The sequence below is a fragment of the Molothrus aeneus genome, chromosome 1, assembly GCF_037042795.1.
Source record: "Molothrus aeneus isolate 106 chromosome 1, BPBGC_Maene_1.0, whole genome shotgun sequence".
In the NCBI taxonomy this organism is placed as follows: domain Eukaryota; kingdom Metazoa; phylum Chordata; class Aves; order Passeriformes; family Icteridae; genus Molothrus; species Molothrus aeneus.
The window spans coordinates 91,839,329-91,854,835 of NC_089646.1; the positions used below are offsets into that span (position 1 = coordinate 91,839,329).

General features: G+C 37.4%; 1 protein-coding gene across 1 annotated transcript in view; it reads right to left on the reverse strand.

Annotated features, from left to right (window-relative positions):
* LOC136563371 (dynein axonemal heavy chain 5-like) overlaps positions 1 to 15,507 on the reverse strand; it is a 149,426-nt gene that overhangs the window by 89,138 nt on the left and 44,781 nt on the right. The window contains exons 40-44 of the mRNA XM_066560715.1: positions 14,305 to 14,451; positions 12,561 to 12,733; positions 9,571 to 9,749; positions 3,170 to 3,357; positions 1,776 to 1,970 (exon numbers count right to left, since the gene is read on the reverse strand). Coding sequence (XP_066416812.1) covers positions 1,776 to 1,970; positions 3,170 to 3,357; positions 9,571 to 9,749; positions 12,561 to 12,733; positions 14,305 to 14,451 — 882 coding nt within the window. The remainder of the gene's footprint in view (positions 1 to 1,775; positions 1,971 to 3,169; positions 3,358 to 9,570; positions 9,750 to 12,560; positions 12,734 to 14,304; positions 14,452 to 15,507) is intronic.

Sequence of the window (15,507 nt, forward strand, 5' to 3'; positions counted from 1 at the left end):
AAGAGGTATAGCACCTGTTCACCTCCAGAAGTCCCAGAGAAAAAGATCCATTTTTCTCTGATTTTATGACTATATAGAATGGATTTAGACAAAAAACAGGACTTTCCAAAGGGCTGCTCAAGGCACAGGCAGGACAAACTAGCATACTATCATGGGCTTGCAGAAAGCTGTGCTTCCTAGCTCATGCTACAGAGTATAGTGACCCGAGATATGATACAAGATATAAATGGAAGAAAGATCACTATAGTAGGCTTCTCTGATGGATACTGTAGAAACATTAGGTGGTCCTGAAGAAATTATAAATATGCATGGAACACAATTCTCCACAGATATCATGGCTCACTTAGCAAGAACTATGGAATTTAAGTTATAAGAGAGATATAAGCATATGATGGAGACAAAAAATTGTGATGTAGCTGAATATAAGGGCTGGGCCTATGTGCACACCCAGACCACTTGGTCATTAATTTTCACAAATATCAAGGACCTCCCTTGCTAGCATCAGCATATATGAGGCAAAGGACTGATCTGAAACAAGGTGATTGAGCTACCTGCCTTCACAACAAAGCATTTGAATAACTGGCACAGGAGTTTTTCCAGTGGGAATCTCAGACAGTTTCACAGAGTCCTCCAGGTGGTTCCTATGATCCCTAGGCCAACTGATAAGGCTTACTTATATACTTCAGTATGTTGATTAACATGATAAATGGAGAATCTCCTTATCTCAGAGGTTCCAGAGGGCAATTGCTGCTGAGGAAATCACCAAACTGCACAAACTCTGCACTCTCTATGCAGATGCTGTAATGATTGTATATAAAATATTGTACACCCTTAAGATAGTTAAAATAAGTTTTGTACAGTTAGGTTTTGTTTGGGTGTGTGCATTAATTTTTAAGTACACTGTCCAAGGGTGAACCAGTTCCAGCATCTGTGACAACACAAAACAAGCAAAGCACTTTTGCAGAGGTAGAAGGTCAAATTTCTGATGCCTGCTTACACACCTTTTTCACATTGAAGGAAAGAATCATGTCCTGGACAAAAAATGACCACACAAACTGAGGCAATAGGAAAACTTAGTTTTACAAAGGCCAGGCACTAATAAATATGTAGTACAGAACTAAAATTATAGTAGTCTGATATAGTAGTATATTATAGTATAGTAGTATATAGAAGTACGGTATAGTCAATTAGAGCAGTTTCATCACTATCCAACCAAAGCAGGCATTTGAGCCACAATTTATCTACTGTACATATGATTTCTCATTGAGACTCTCTAGTGGGCAGGGCATTCAAAAGCCAGCACAGGGCATTCAAAAGGAAAGAACCAAATTTGTTTCTACTTTTAAACACCCCATCCCAAATGGAACAGCAGTATTCTCTTCCTAGTAGCACTCAGAAAGACAGAGCCTTGTAGGTGCTCTGTAGTTATTTACAATTCTTACACTGTCTCTGAAATAGACCTGGCCTTTATAAGTGAAGACATTGAAAAATGTGCCCTCTGCAAGTTCAGCACAGCTATATACACCGTTCCTCATAACTTCTCCAGTAAATGCACTCTGTTTAAGAATCACAAATCAAACTTCCCATACTACTCAATTTACTGTGAAAAATAAAAACAACATTATCATTTCAGATACTGCTTCTGGAACCTGAAACTGAAAACCGTAAAAAATGTATAGGCCCATGATTGTAATAATAATTACATATTCTATGAAAGTATATTATCTCCATATCCTTCCAGTGACAGCTTACAGTTGAACAAATATTTACTTTACCTGTTTAGATAACTGCTCTTCACAGAGTTTGTAGAGTGTATAGAATTTTTGACTGAGGATTTGGTTGTCTCGGAAACCAGCACTTGCCAGCTTGACTCGCATAATAATGCTACGGTCAGGCACCATCATGGCAACCGTGCGAAACTGAATCTTCAGATTTTCGGGAAGTTCCTGTCGTCCTGCATAGCCGGGGTTCTGAAAATGCAATTTATAAACCCAAACAATATATAATGATGGCAGGGTAGGAAGTTTCATCTTTCCTGTTAACCATTCAGCAAATGCAGGAGCACATGTGAGATTACGAAGGGTAACGTGAGCACGTCGCAATGACACATCAGTGCACAGTTGCCTCAGTACTGCATTTCATGAAGTATGGGGTATCACAGGTTATTTAGAGATGTCCGAGACCAAAAGATATAGACAGACAGTCACTTACAGATCTTGCTGCAGCTCTTTTAAATGGTTACTTTCTCAGAGTCTTGACAGTGTTCCAGTGTTGGAGGTTACTGTCCCCTGTGAGCATTCCCAGACCATTTCAGCACAAAGCCAGTCAAGCAGTGCAAGCCATTACTGAGTATAATTTAAACTAATGGATCTGACCTTTCTCTGAAGATGTCTAAGTCGTTCATATGAGTACTGCACGGCTCAGTTGTGACAACTGTAGTCACTGGCCATGCAGTGATAACTTCCTTCATCTCTTTCAGCTCCTTCCAAACTGTCTTCCACCTGGCCTTTGCATGGCACTTATTTGCCCTCTTTTTCAAATTACCGTGATAACATTAACACTTTTTCAAAGGTAGGACCCCCTAAAATAAAGACAAAGGCTTCCATTTTGAGTGGGTATGTAGGTAGCTACGGAGGGAGAGATACAATGATTTTAAGGTATTGTTATACTTTCCTGCTGCTTTGCCTCCTGCACTGCTAGAAGCAGTCCACAGGCACCAAAGATAAATCTTCAGGAGGCCAGTGAATCAGAGTGAGGGTGGTTTCCCTCATGCTGTCTTCCAGGATTGAGGTCAAAAACTTATTCACAGGTGGTAAAATACTGACTAGACCAGCTACAGTAGTCCTTGAAGTGGTCAATTCTGTTTTATTTTGACAGACTTTGACTCAAAATAAGAGGGGTTAAATTTAATTTCAATCTGCCAAATGCTCAACTAAAAAAGTCCTTAAAATACATAGTTAATGATAAATGCATACCTCAAGTCCTAAGATCCAGTTAAAAATATCAACAAGAGAAAATTATATCATAATTATTTTACTAAATTATTGTTCAAGTTTCATTAACTATTTTCTAACAGACAGTCCCAATGTTTCAACAGGGAAATTTCAATAGGAATGGAACAAAAAAGATTTTTCACAATGATGCCATTTACATGTATTTACAGACATACCATAGTGAGAAATATACCAAATTCTCTGTCCATGTCAACAACATCACCATCAGTGAAAGTGAACTTAAGTTTCTTCTTTTTCTTACACTGAAGTACAATATATATCTGCTGAGCTGCCACTGATAAAACTGGGAGTTCAATGCGGTTAAATTCATCAAAGCAACCCCACGCACCCGACTGAGCTAAACCTGAGAAAAGCAGAAAAGCAAAAAGAGAAATATTCTCTTAAAATAGCAGATCAAACAAGAGTAATTTATATACAAAATAGAACATGTTCTATACAATTTAGTGTAATGTGAGAAGAGCAGGGAACATGAACAAAAATAAAATGAGAAGTAAAAACTCAAAATAAGGGCTGTGCATTAATGACACTCAGAAAAAGTATCACCCTTTGAAAGATACATAAACTTCTTTACAAAGAATCCTAGACTTCTACAGCAACCATTAGGCAGAAACTGTTAATTAGTACTGTATATAGTACCATGTAGTAGCACAAAGGTGCATATAGCATGGAAACTCATGTATGCAGGGGATGAAGTTGTCAAAGATGAGCTTGAGAAACACCCACCTAAATGAAAAGCACAAAACCAAAGAGAGACCACTGCATTTCTGACAGAAGCATTGTAGCATTTTATAACAATTAATTCATAGGTTAAAAATCATTGGAGATTAATATCTTACTGTTCAAGATAGAGGAAAGTATCTGATTTTACACTTAGAATTGTTACTTGGAACAGACCATGGTGTTCTGGACAGACAGTAGTACCCCACAAATATCATGAAATTAATGGCTTTTGGGGGATTCAAGTATTCCTTCTTCTCTATCATGCTAACAGGATTGAAATAGGAGAGTCTACAGTGGCAGCCTTCCAGAGCAGTAGAGGGAAAGCTACATAATCCCCTGCTCTTTCACACCCATTTCACAAGAGACAAAGGCTAGTAAGTCTATGCAGGAGCTTCATGGACGCCACCCCTCCTTTCCCAAAGACCACACTGGACTAGTATTTCCAATTGCCTGCACCCATCCCTAGAAGTGTTCAGAAGTGGAGTTTAATTCACTCCCCTGAGTGGTGGAGCTCAGCTTGGCTTAAGCAGTTTGAAGGCAGTACTAAATGCAGAAATAGGGCACATGTCCAAGAAAAGGCATTTGTGTTTGCAATGTTGAATAACCATGCCCAGAGCTCCCCTGAATCCCCATACTTTATATGGCAATGCCTATAGCACTGGTAAAATATATCTATGGGTGTAATGTTGATTCCTTAAGAGCTTTAGATAGTTCGAGAGAAAGTATTCAAAAATCAAAAACAATACTATGAAGACATATTCTTTTATTTTGTTTTCTTTTGATTTTTTCTTTCTCTTGCCTTTGCTCAGCCTGTTCTTCTCATAATATGCTACTTCCCGTCCCTCTACGTTTCCTTGTCTGATCTTCTCTTTCCCTTTAAGATGTTGCCCCAAGTGCCCTTAATGCCACTTTTATGTTTCTTTCCTGACATCCATTTTTATGGTTTTTCACGTCCATTAACCAATTATTTTAATAATGTTGCATCAATTGGTCTTTTTTACCCATGCAATTTTGGAAGAAAATAACTAGAGTTTAACCAGGTCAAAATCACTGGTGGTACAACCAAAATTGGCTTCTTAAGGCTTGATTCAGTCAGGGCAATACTGCAGATCTCCCATGAAAATTATCTCAATTCCATATGTAACCTTTCCCTAAACAGCATCTAATTAATTTGTATGATATTATAAGTAAAAAAGATACTCCAAAGGAAAAGAATCTAAAGAGGATGAAAAGTTACATGGACTTAATTAAAAAAATTAAAAGCAAGTGGAATATATATAAATACCACAATGCCATAATGATACAAAGATTGAAGTAATTCCATAGAAAGTTACCAAATTTAAAATATTAAATACCCAATCCTACCAATCCTACTGTCTTTGTCATTTGAAAACAAATGAAGAACATTCCTTGACTTCATTGGTGTGGCACCAAGTCCTTTAACTGATGTTCCTCTCCTTTTGTGAGGAATATTTGGGGCCTGGATGCCCTCAACAGCCCTTCCTGAGGCTTCTATCCAGACTCTGTCTTCCAGTCCAGGAGTTCCATTGTAACTCAGGCAGGTCAGAACTGTACTGTGTACAGGGCTGTGCACAGTCCCATCTCCTCTTATCCTGAATTGCTGAATGAACTTCCTGGAGGAGCCCACAGCTCCACAGGGTTACCCCCAGTTCTGCCTCCTGCTAGTTCTGACTAAACTTTCCAGAGAAATCCTGAATCCAGCTGGTCATTTCACATTATCTGATGTCACTGGACTGCTGATGGGAACAAGCTGCCAACAGCCTGCCCTGCACAGGCACTGTGGGACTGTCCCCTGCTGAGTGAAGTCCCTGCCCCTGCCTCTGTGCTGATCACTCTGAGCTCCTGGCTCATCTGCCCTCATGGAGCTGTCCCATTCTTGCTGCTCCCTGATAAAAAAACTTATTGCAGAGATTTTTCAAATTCATTTGTCCCCTTTTTTAACATGTGCTATATGACCCCTAGGATTCATCCTAAAAAGAAATCAAAAAAAATGGTTTTTTTCTGCTTTGTTTATTAAACATAAATATCTACTCTTTGGGGTGAACAAGGAAAATCTCTAAAGCTGGGGAGTTTCTAACTAAGAAACTTAGTTCTGTATAATATTGTCTCTTACTGTCTGTATCTTAAAGGGTTTTGAAAGTAATTTCTCTATAGAATGGTGAGGTTCAGTTCTGACCAAATAATTTTTTCTTTGGGAAAGGAAAAAAAATTCACTTGTTCTGTAATGCCACCTGCTGCATGGATTTAGGAAGCCTCATTCTCAGACAAAGCCAATATCCCACAGCTTTGAATAAACTCAGTTCTTGCAAAATTATTTCATTCTGTTGGTGTTGAAAAAGGAAAGAAAATACACATCTATGCTAAAAACACACACACAACCAAAGGCACAGCAAGCAAACTCTCAGCTGCAAAACAGCTCAGAGATAATGTAATTTTGTCATATTGTGAAGTAAATTCTGTCCCCATGCTGAACATATGATGGTTATCAAATACAGAAATGGAGTAAAAGCAGAAAACAAATTACAGGACTAAAGAAAACAAATTAGGACTAAAGAGATCCTTAATTATATCTAAAAAAAAAAAGGGCAATGCCCCTGCGCCAATTAGTACAGACATCCTACAAATCAAATCCTACAGACATCCTGGTACTCAAACAATGAAAGAATCTCACAGAATAGCTATTAGCCCCCAGACTATAAAATGCTTATCTGCAATGTGGAGCCATGTCTCCTTCCATGTATTTTTCCACATTTTTTCCCCAGATTTTACACAGGAGTAGAGCTATAGTGATATAATTCAATGGAAATGTCACTGAAACAAAGCTCTATCTAGCCAAAGCACAACCCAGAAGCAGCAAACTAAAAAGTAATCATTGGTCCTGAAAGAATTTACAGAATGCCAGACTTGTGTGTTCACCTTCTGAATTAAGATAGATATAAAATCTTACATTAAATATTGCATTAAATACCAAATCACAAAAAGTTACTTCAGGTAAGACTGGACTTGCTTGACTGTAACTATAGAAAAGAGAACCAAAGCAAACACAACTTTTATACCTGTCCACAGGCAACCGCAGACAAAAGGTTTTCTGAGGGTATCCACCAACATTTTTCAGGAACAGTGATCAAGTATCCCTGGTTTGCTATTCATGGACAATTTCAACACTGAATTTGATATATGGGAAAACTTGAAAATTCATCTTCCCACTTACATCCCTGGTACTCTCTCAAGTTACCTCTGGTCCAGTTCAGGTGACAAGTTGTATCTGAATCTACATTATGGTTCAAATTTGAAAAACAAAACCATCAAAGATCAAAGTCTAGGCCTTGAACATATCAACTAGATCATCTGTCTATGAATTTCTTGAGCCACACAGAAAAACAAAGCAGATAGAAACGGGGAAACAGAAAGATCAAACCTCAGCTCTGACTCAACCAGAAGAGCTTCAAATCATAATTTTATAGTATACAATATATGCTATATTAGTTATCTTATCTTTTTCTATTTCTTTTTTCTAAACTTCTTGTCTTTACAGAAGTCTGGAAACATGCCTGCAGATAGGACACCACCGCCTCTCCATGCCTCTTTTCTCCTCACTTCTAAACCTGCTAATATCTGATGACTTGACACACAGCACCAGATAAAGTGAAAAGTTTGGGTGTGGAAACTCTGGTGAGGGAGCACCAAGCCTATAAGAGATGTGGAATTCTAAAAAATTTCCCATTGTGAGCACTGAAATACATAATGTACTAATGGGAACTTTCTTATCAGTCTGCATGAAAGTGCTTCTACAGCTGAGAAGAACTATCCTTTTTTTCCATTGAAGACCTCATGTGCAGTAAAGAATCTTTATCTGAACTCACTTTGCCCTTTATATGAAATCAAAACGAGCTCATTTCCTTCCCTAACTTCAGTATATCCATTCTTCAAGAAATTGCAGATATTTTAAAGACATAAAAAAGGTGATTGCAAGCCAGGCCCTTGCAAGTAGTGACACTAAGTCCAAAACAACTGACTTCAAATGCCCCTTCACAAATGAAAGCATCAATGACTTATGTAAGAGCAGAATCTTACTTTTACTGCCAGACACACAACAGCCATATGAATGCTGAAAAACCCACACTATTCAGGCTTTATTCAGCTGAATCTATTACCTAATTCTCAGGCAAATTCTCAGAGAAGCAAGCTATGACCCCACTTGCAAATTTACTGAAGTAAGCAGTCACAGGCATCATGGTTGCTTGAGCAGCAATTAGATGAGTTCTATAAATATTTTTTCCTAGCTCATATTGAACACCAGCATGCCATTAAATGAGGCAGCCAGAGAAGGACACATTACACAGTGTGACTTTGCTTCTGAAGCATATGACGACAATACTACATGGAAAATGGTCAACTTATAGAAAAACAAGAGAAAAAGAAAACTGAGCCCTAAAACTCAACTTGTGCTTTTAGACACAGAAATTGTGTCCAGTTTTAATAAAATAAAGCAATGACAAGCTGCAATGGTCACTACTGCCTCAATCTGAAATGGGAAAGGATAAGTTACCAAAGTTCTCAGGATAAGAAGACAGAAAAAAACAAGGATACAAAACTAGGTGTCTGAACTGACACGAGTCACAAACAGTTTAATACAAAGAAGTGAAATCACCATGGAGCCAGGAAAAGAGGCACTTACATAAAGAGATACAAATATTCTCACAAAAGGAGCAGAGCAGAAGACAACAGTTTGGTGACATCAAAGACAAACCCACTGCAAGCAGGAACAAAGGCTCACATCTCCCTTACAGACTGATGATTGCAGAAACCCAGCAGATGACTGTGCTTGGCATTATGAGCATACTCAGATATCCCAAGCCTCTTCTGTCTAATAACAATGAGCAAAATAAACCTGTGACACTAAAGGTCTGCACACACGATAAGAGATGTGCAAGAAAAGCTTGGCCCAAATCTGTGGGGTTACAAGAGGTGCTTTGAGAAACTTGTGACCTTAACTGAAGGCATTCACATGCATAGGTGGTTCAGTTTCTAGCTCAGAAATGTTCCTCTGCTTAAAAAATCATGGCCAGCTTCACTGGCTTCTTAATTGAAATGAAATATTATCCCCAGATCATATTTTAGCCTTCACGAGGTAACACAACAGTGAAAATTTTGTTTATGATGCCTTGTGTTATAGTTAAAAACCCACCACTCACAGAAAATGGTGGTGTTCTGTGGTCTGTCAGTCCATATATAAATGCAGCTATATACAATAAAACAGACCATTATGAAAGAATTTGGAATCACGGATCACTGTTTGCAAAACTAAATTCAAAATTTTGCTAATCATGAAGAGTTATCAGAGTTTGACCATGGTGTCATTTTCCTGGCTTCAAAAGAGTCCTGTAGTTAAATAAGACACTGCGACACTTTGCATATTTCCCTGCCTTGCAAAACATCATTAAGCTTCACATTTGATTGTCTTGTTCGACACAAAAATAGCAAATAATAAATATAAATCCTCTCCACATGGAAGGGGTAGGATAGAGGCATTAAAAAACTCTCAAACAATAGAAAGGATTAAAAGGAAAAAAAGAAAAGAAAACATAGATGGGAAACATCATTGAAGAACATTCAAACAAAAAAGTACTGGAAAACATGCAGGAAGAAAGAAAGGAAAAATCAAATAAAATCAAATATCAGGTTAAGTTGATGAGTGCCTGGAAATAAGAGGAAACAGAGGTGAAAAATGCTCTCCAAATCATTGCTAACTCACTACACTGAAGGGGCAAAAACTTACAACTCTAAAAAGAATAAATAAAAGGTATTTTCTTACCTTTATAGATACGACCAAGTCCTCTGTAGTCCATTTGGTCTGAACAATTGAAAACCACAACATACTTTCCCAGGCATTTGCCCATGTCTTTAGTTGTCTCTGTTTTCCCTGTCCCAGCAGGTCCTGCTGGTGCACCACCCATACTCATGCCCAGGGCCTGTGCCAAAGTGATGTAACACCTAAAGACAGAACAAAGAGATCTGTGAATCTTTTCCTACCATTAATTACTTGAAATCCATCAATGCAACCACAACAGATGGATTATCCAGAGCTGGGGAAGGGGGCAGAAATGTATTTCCATGTGGTGAGTCCTCAGTCACCCCCTTGCACACTGTGAAGCTGAGTTACCAGACCAACTTTGCTCTACCTGAAGAAAAGCAATCATCCAGCACAGCCATGACTGCAACAGCCCAGGAAATTCACGGGCCAATTCTAAATGCTGAATACCAAAATCCTGTAGTATTGTGATTTTCTCAGACTATCGTACACCCTTCCTCCATTACAGGCTCATTCTGCAGCACCCAGAATTTCTGTCTTTTCCCCCTCCCTCCATGTTCCCAGAGTACTCATGATGGGCACTCTGATCTGGCAGTAGGGAGGCACAGAGGCCAAAAGCACCTCCTGCTCTTGACATTTCCATAGGAGAATGCCAAACCACAGCACTGCTGCCAGTCATGTGAAGCCTTTGAGTTACAGGAGGGCAATGGATGAGAGCAGAGATTGCAATGGGCAATGGAGAAAGAGGAGGAATCTATCAGTCCTATGACCATCTTCTTCTTCAGCCTCCATCTGGTGTGGAGGTTACTGAAGGGTGTAAGGAAACATGTTGTTCTAACCTCCAATGTTCCAAAATCACAGCAAACACATTTCAGCACTGTGAAACTCAATAGTTTTATGATATATGTGGGGAGATAAAATGGGCATTGGAAAAAATCCCAAATGATAGCACCTAGTATGACTTAAGAAACCACAGAATAATCATTCTAATACAATAGCAGTAAGAATGCTTTTTCACCTTATTGCTCAGTGACCAGTTAAGAGGCCACCATTTAACACATAAAAAATACCACTCCTAACAATTCTGCTTCTGAAAACAAGGACAAGCTGAATACATAGCACAAGTTCTATGCAGACCTTTCACTTCATTTTTGGTGTATGCCATGACATGGACTGGGTCTGATATGATGTGTAGGAGCATTCAGTTTTAGTGCCATCATCTTAATGCAATGTACCACCAGCTGTGTGTATTTATCAGGTGCTTAGGGAATCTCTCTGAACATGAAATCATTAGCCAAACAGGACTTGACTCCAAGCTGATTAATGGAACAAAGACACCATTACCTGAAAATTTTCAGGAGATCAGACAATTCCATCCAGCAGTATTATAAATATTAAAATGGAAAATCCCACAAGGGGAATAAAATCTGTTGTTGTGCAACATTGCTTAGGCACATACGTTTCCCATGCTAACATTAGGAAACATCTCTGCTTCAAATATCCTTTTAACATGTGACAGTGAGTAGCCTCCAATCCCTGCAGCTTCGTTTGGCTCTTCCAGGTTTGTCCAAAGAGAGACATGTCTGCTCTTTCTGTTGTTGTTATTAATATTACAGTTTAAACTCATTTAAAAGGCTTTTTTTATTCAATCATGTCATCTTGTGCTAATTTTCAATCTTGTGTGACACAGCACCTTGTATAATTATAATATATACTATGTCCAGTTCCAGTCCAGCTCCTGGCTCTGCACAGGACAAACCCAAAAACCACACCACGTGCCTGAAAGCTTGGTCCAAACACTTTTAAACTCTGGCAGGCTTGGTGCCAAAACCACTTCCCTGGCTACATTTTAATTCAGTGAACAAATTTTGAATGGCAACATTTTATTGATGCTGGCTCTTCTGGTGGGTAAAAATATTTTCAGTGCGTTAGTGCTGCCATAGCCACTAATCACCTGCATGTGTACTGCTGCAAACAGACTTCTATCTAACACAGGAACAGTAGGGTCCATAACATAGAATTTGGGAGATGTGTGTTACTTATTAAAAGCCAGGTATCTACATGCAGAGGTTTGGCTCTCTTAAATAGCTCACAGGGAATAATTTTTGTTCAGAAATAGGAAAAAAATCTGAGTTTTCATTAATAAATAAAATCTAGCAGCACAAAGAATCCAAAGACAATTCCAACATTAACTCAAGATGGGGCTTTGAGCAAACTGGTCTAGTGGAAAATGTCCCAGTCCAAGGCAAGGGGGCTGGAACTAGATGATATTTAAAGCCCCTTCCAATCCAAACCATTCTATAATTCTATAAATGACTGAATAGGCAAAGTATTTTGACTTTGACATTTGTATCCACATATAAAAGAACAAGCTCTGGCATAGCAAATACATCTGCCTCTTGCCTAGCTGAAGCAACAATCAAGGACTATAGGAAAATAGGCATTTAATGAAGTTTATACTGTGCTGTATAACTAACACTCCAGCAATAAAAACTTCTCCTTGTGATTGCCCTCAGAGTTTTCTGTATTTGTATTCCTGAAATTCTCCATAGGCTTTGCTTAAAACCATACTGGAAGGAGCTATGCGGTGCTCTGTCCTGAGTTACTGCTTTTTCCTACAGGTTGACTTCAAATTAATCACTTGCTGTAATTCCAAATTCTCATGCAACTACTTGCTTGTTGAAAGCAGCAATATATTGGTGTTTAGATTGACTTTGTTTAGGCTAGTGACGTGTATGGTGTTCAGGCATGTTTATCTTGAGAACAAGTAAATTTTTTAATGCCCATCACAGCTCATGTAGCTCAAACAAACACTCAAATTCAACCTGTTTTCAATAGCTGAATATATAAGCACTGGCCTCTGCTGTTCACCAGCGATATTGCAGCATTGTAGAGCAACCTAAGTAATTCTGACTCATTAAAAGAACTAAGTCAAAGGAAGTATTAATAAATCTTAGGTCCAATACTATGCATTTCATTCCTTTTACAAATACCTGTCAGTTAAGGGAGTTATAACAAGCCTGTCTGTACAGCCTAAGTATTCATTGCAGTAGGTGAACTCTACATCAGTGATTTTGATAATGCATTTATCCAAGTCTTCAAGATAATAAAATCGAGACTGTTTTTGCCATTCAAAATCAGATGGAGATTTAATGTTCATACGGACCTATTATGGAAAAGAAAAATCATTAATACAGAAATGAATCAGTAACAAATTAATCTTAAATTCCATACAGAAAAAAAAAGTCTACTTAATATAAATTCATGTCCTTGAAGAATGAGCATAGAATCTGTCAGGAGTCAAGACATCCAGAATTATCTTTTCAAACCTGTCTATGACATGCTCTGAACCTTCTGTCAACTTTGATTTTCCTCTGATTTGGGCACAGAGATTATGAATTGCGTCTTACAGAGATATTGAAAAACAGTCATGGAAAACATAAAAAATGAACAATACTGGCTGTCCTGCATGGTAACTACACCATTAGTCACAGAAATACTAAATTGTGAACAGTATTTGAATATGTTGTATAGACGACTGAGTGCTTGTATATTTGGGTTGTATTTTCATTATGAACTTGATATACACATATTTAGATTTCTAGTAATTAACAGATTCATTATTATCGACAGTAGATCTCAAAACCACTGGCCTCTTACAGAAAATGTTGCCCTGGTTATTGGCCTTGCAAACACAGTGTAAGGTGAAGTGGAGGTTCTGGAATCTCAGCCAATTCCCTTTCCTTTATCTCAATCACTAAAGGATGTGTTTAGCAGAGAATAGAATAGAATGTTTTAAGAGAGAAGGCTATCATTACATATACCATTTAAAAACCCTTTCCCCAGTTGTGGACTTTTTCCTGACTTTTTATTTCGTATACAGGACCTACAAATTTAAACAATTTTCCATAATTTTATTATAATATGACATTAAATTAATTAAGCAAATAATTATAAAGATAAATTTAAAATTATAAGCAGAGGATAAAACACCATGCTTATCTTAGAAGCCAGTAGTTTTCTTTCTAGATTTCAGTACTTTTCTTTAATGTTTTCTATTTTCTTTACACATGCACTTAATTTTTATCTTCCTAACATATATGCATAAATTAAGCAATCAGTATTGAATTATTGGCCTTTGCATCATTCAAGTCCTTTGGAAGTCATTTTACTTCCATTTTTATAATTATGCTTTCATTATTCAACATACTCCTCTAAAGGAAGCCTGATGCAACTCAATTATCAAAAAACCTAAAATACCTGTTATATCTATTGTTGCTATTCTCTTCAAATATATGAAGCCTCTCTGCTTTTACCTTTGAATAACCATTACCTTACATCAACACATAGGCTGGATCAGAAATCACAAGATTGACAGGAATACTAAAGGGAGGGTTTTTATATTTACATTTCAATCAAATAATGAATTAAATCTTCAAATTGAGAGGATCATTTAATTTAAGAAGTCAAACTCTTTTGCTCACGGTGAATTTGTGCATGATGAGTATGAACAAGCATTTAAAAACCTGAAGTCTAAACCTATGAACACACCTATATAAAAATTCACCCTTCTCACTGCATCACATCTATATTAAATCAAACTAAATCTGATATGCTCTATCACAGCAATAATGTCAGAGCTACTCAAAGAGAATAGATTCTCAGATTTGCTTATAATTTTTTATATATGCAAGACCTTCCATATAGGAAATACCTTGATGGTTTTCCAAAACTTACCAAATCATCAAAGATATCCTTCTGGTGCACATGAATGGTGATTAACGTTTCATATTTTGTCCGCTCCATTCTTGTCAGATTGTGTGTTGCCATGTCAATCAAATCATTTAAAAGTCCCAAGAACTTCTGATTTGTTGTGTGCATTACCTTTTCCACAAGCAAGAATGATCATATTAATACAAACACAATTTGTTCTTCCAATATTTAGAATTTTAATTTTTTTTTTAAATTTTAAAATAGCCAGGGTTATAATGTCCATATTCTGCTTTGTATTTATTAGGCTTGGAATCCTAAATTTGGATTTGGAGGCTGCCTTCCATTTATGCAATCTTACGCAACAGAGTACAATAAGATTATATCTTGGTGAACAGGTTACACTGTAAGATTTTATTCCAAGACTCTTGCTCCTTTTACTATACATTACATTTTCAGCTGACTGCATCCCTGCATATATTCAAAACCATCAGTCAATGATTTTGGGTAGTGTATATCAGCTCAAGCTTTAGGGGGAAGAGGAATCTGAAGATCTGTCACATCCTTTAACCAGAGGAAGGGGGAAGCATACTGTAATTTTAGATGCTGACACTAAAATAATAATTTAATTTGTATTACCAGATCTGTTACATAATTCCACAAATACTGACTATACAATGCTGACTTACATAAATAGCATCAGCCTCTGCCAGTGATGTACACAACAAAAAGCACTGAGATTTAAGAAAGAGCAGCTCATTTATACCCCATTCCAAATGTGTGACAGAACAATCACACCAGCTTTCTGTAAATACATGCAGAGCCTAAAACTCACCCAGTTTGCTGAGAAAAAATTGATAAAAACACTGTTAAAACCAACAGAGAATTAAATAACCTTCCCAGCCCCCAAAAAACACATGCAGTTCAGCCCAAAAACCCACAAAATTTGTTTTTTTGTTAATGCAAAAGAACATTTATACCTAGTTATTCTACAAACAAGAGTGGACTAAAATCAGGTTTATGGTCTTTTAAAACTTTGAACAATGCAGAAAATGTAGCGGCACATGGTTTTCTCCATAGTCTATGCCCTTACTTTCATGCAGTATCAAAGTACAGCATGGAATTTGCCCTGCATTTACTTTCATGGTAGGATGATGTTACTCATTCTTTGTTCATTCTCACTGTGTATTCCTGATTAATGGTGGTTTGCAACCCTTTAGCTCACATCCC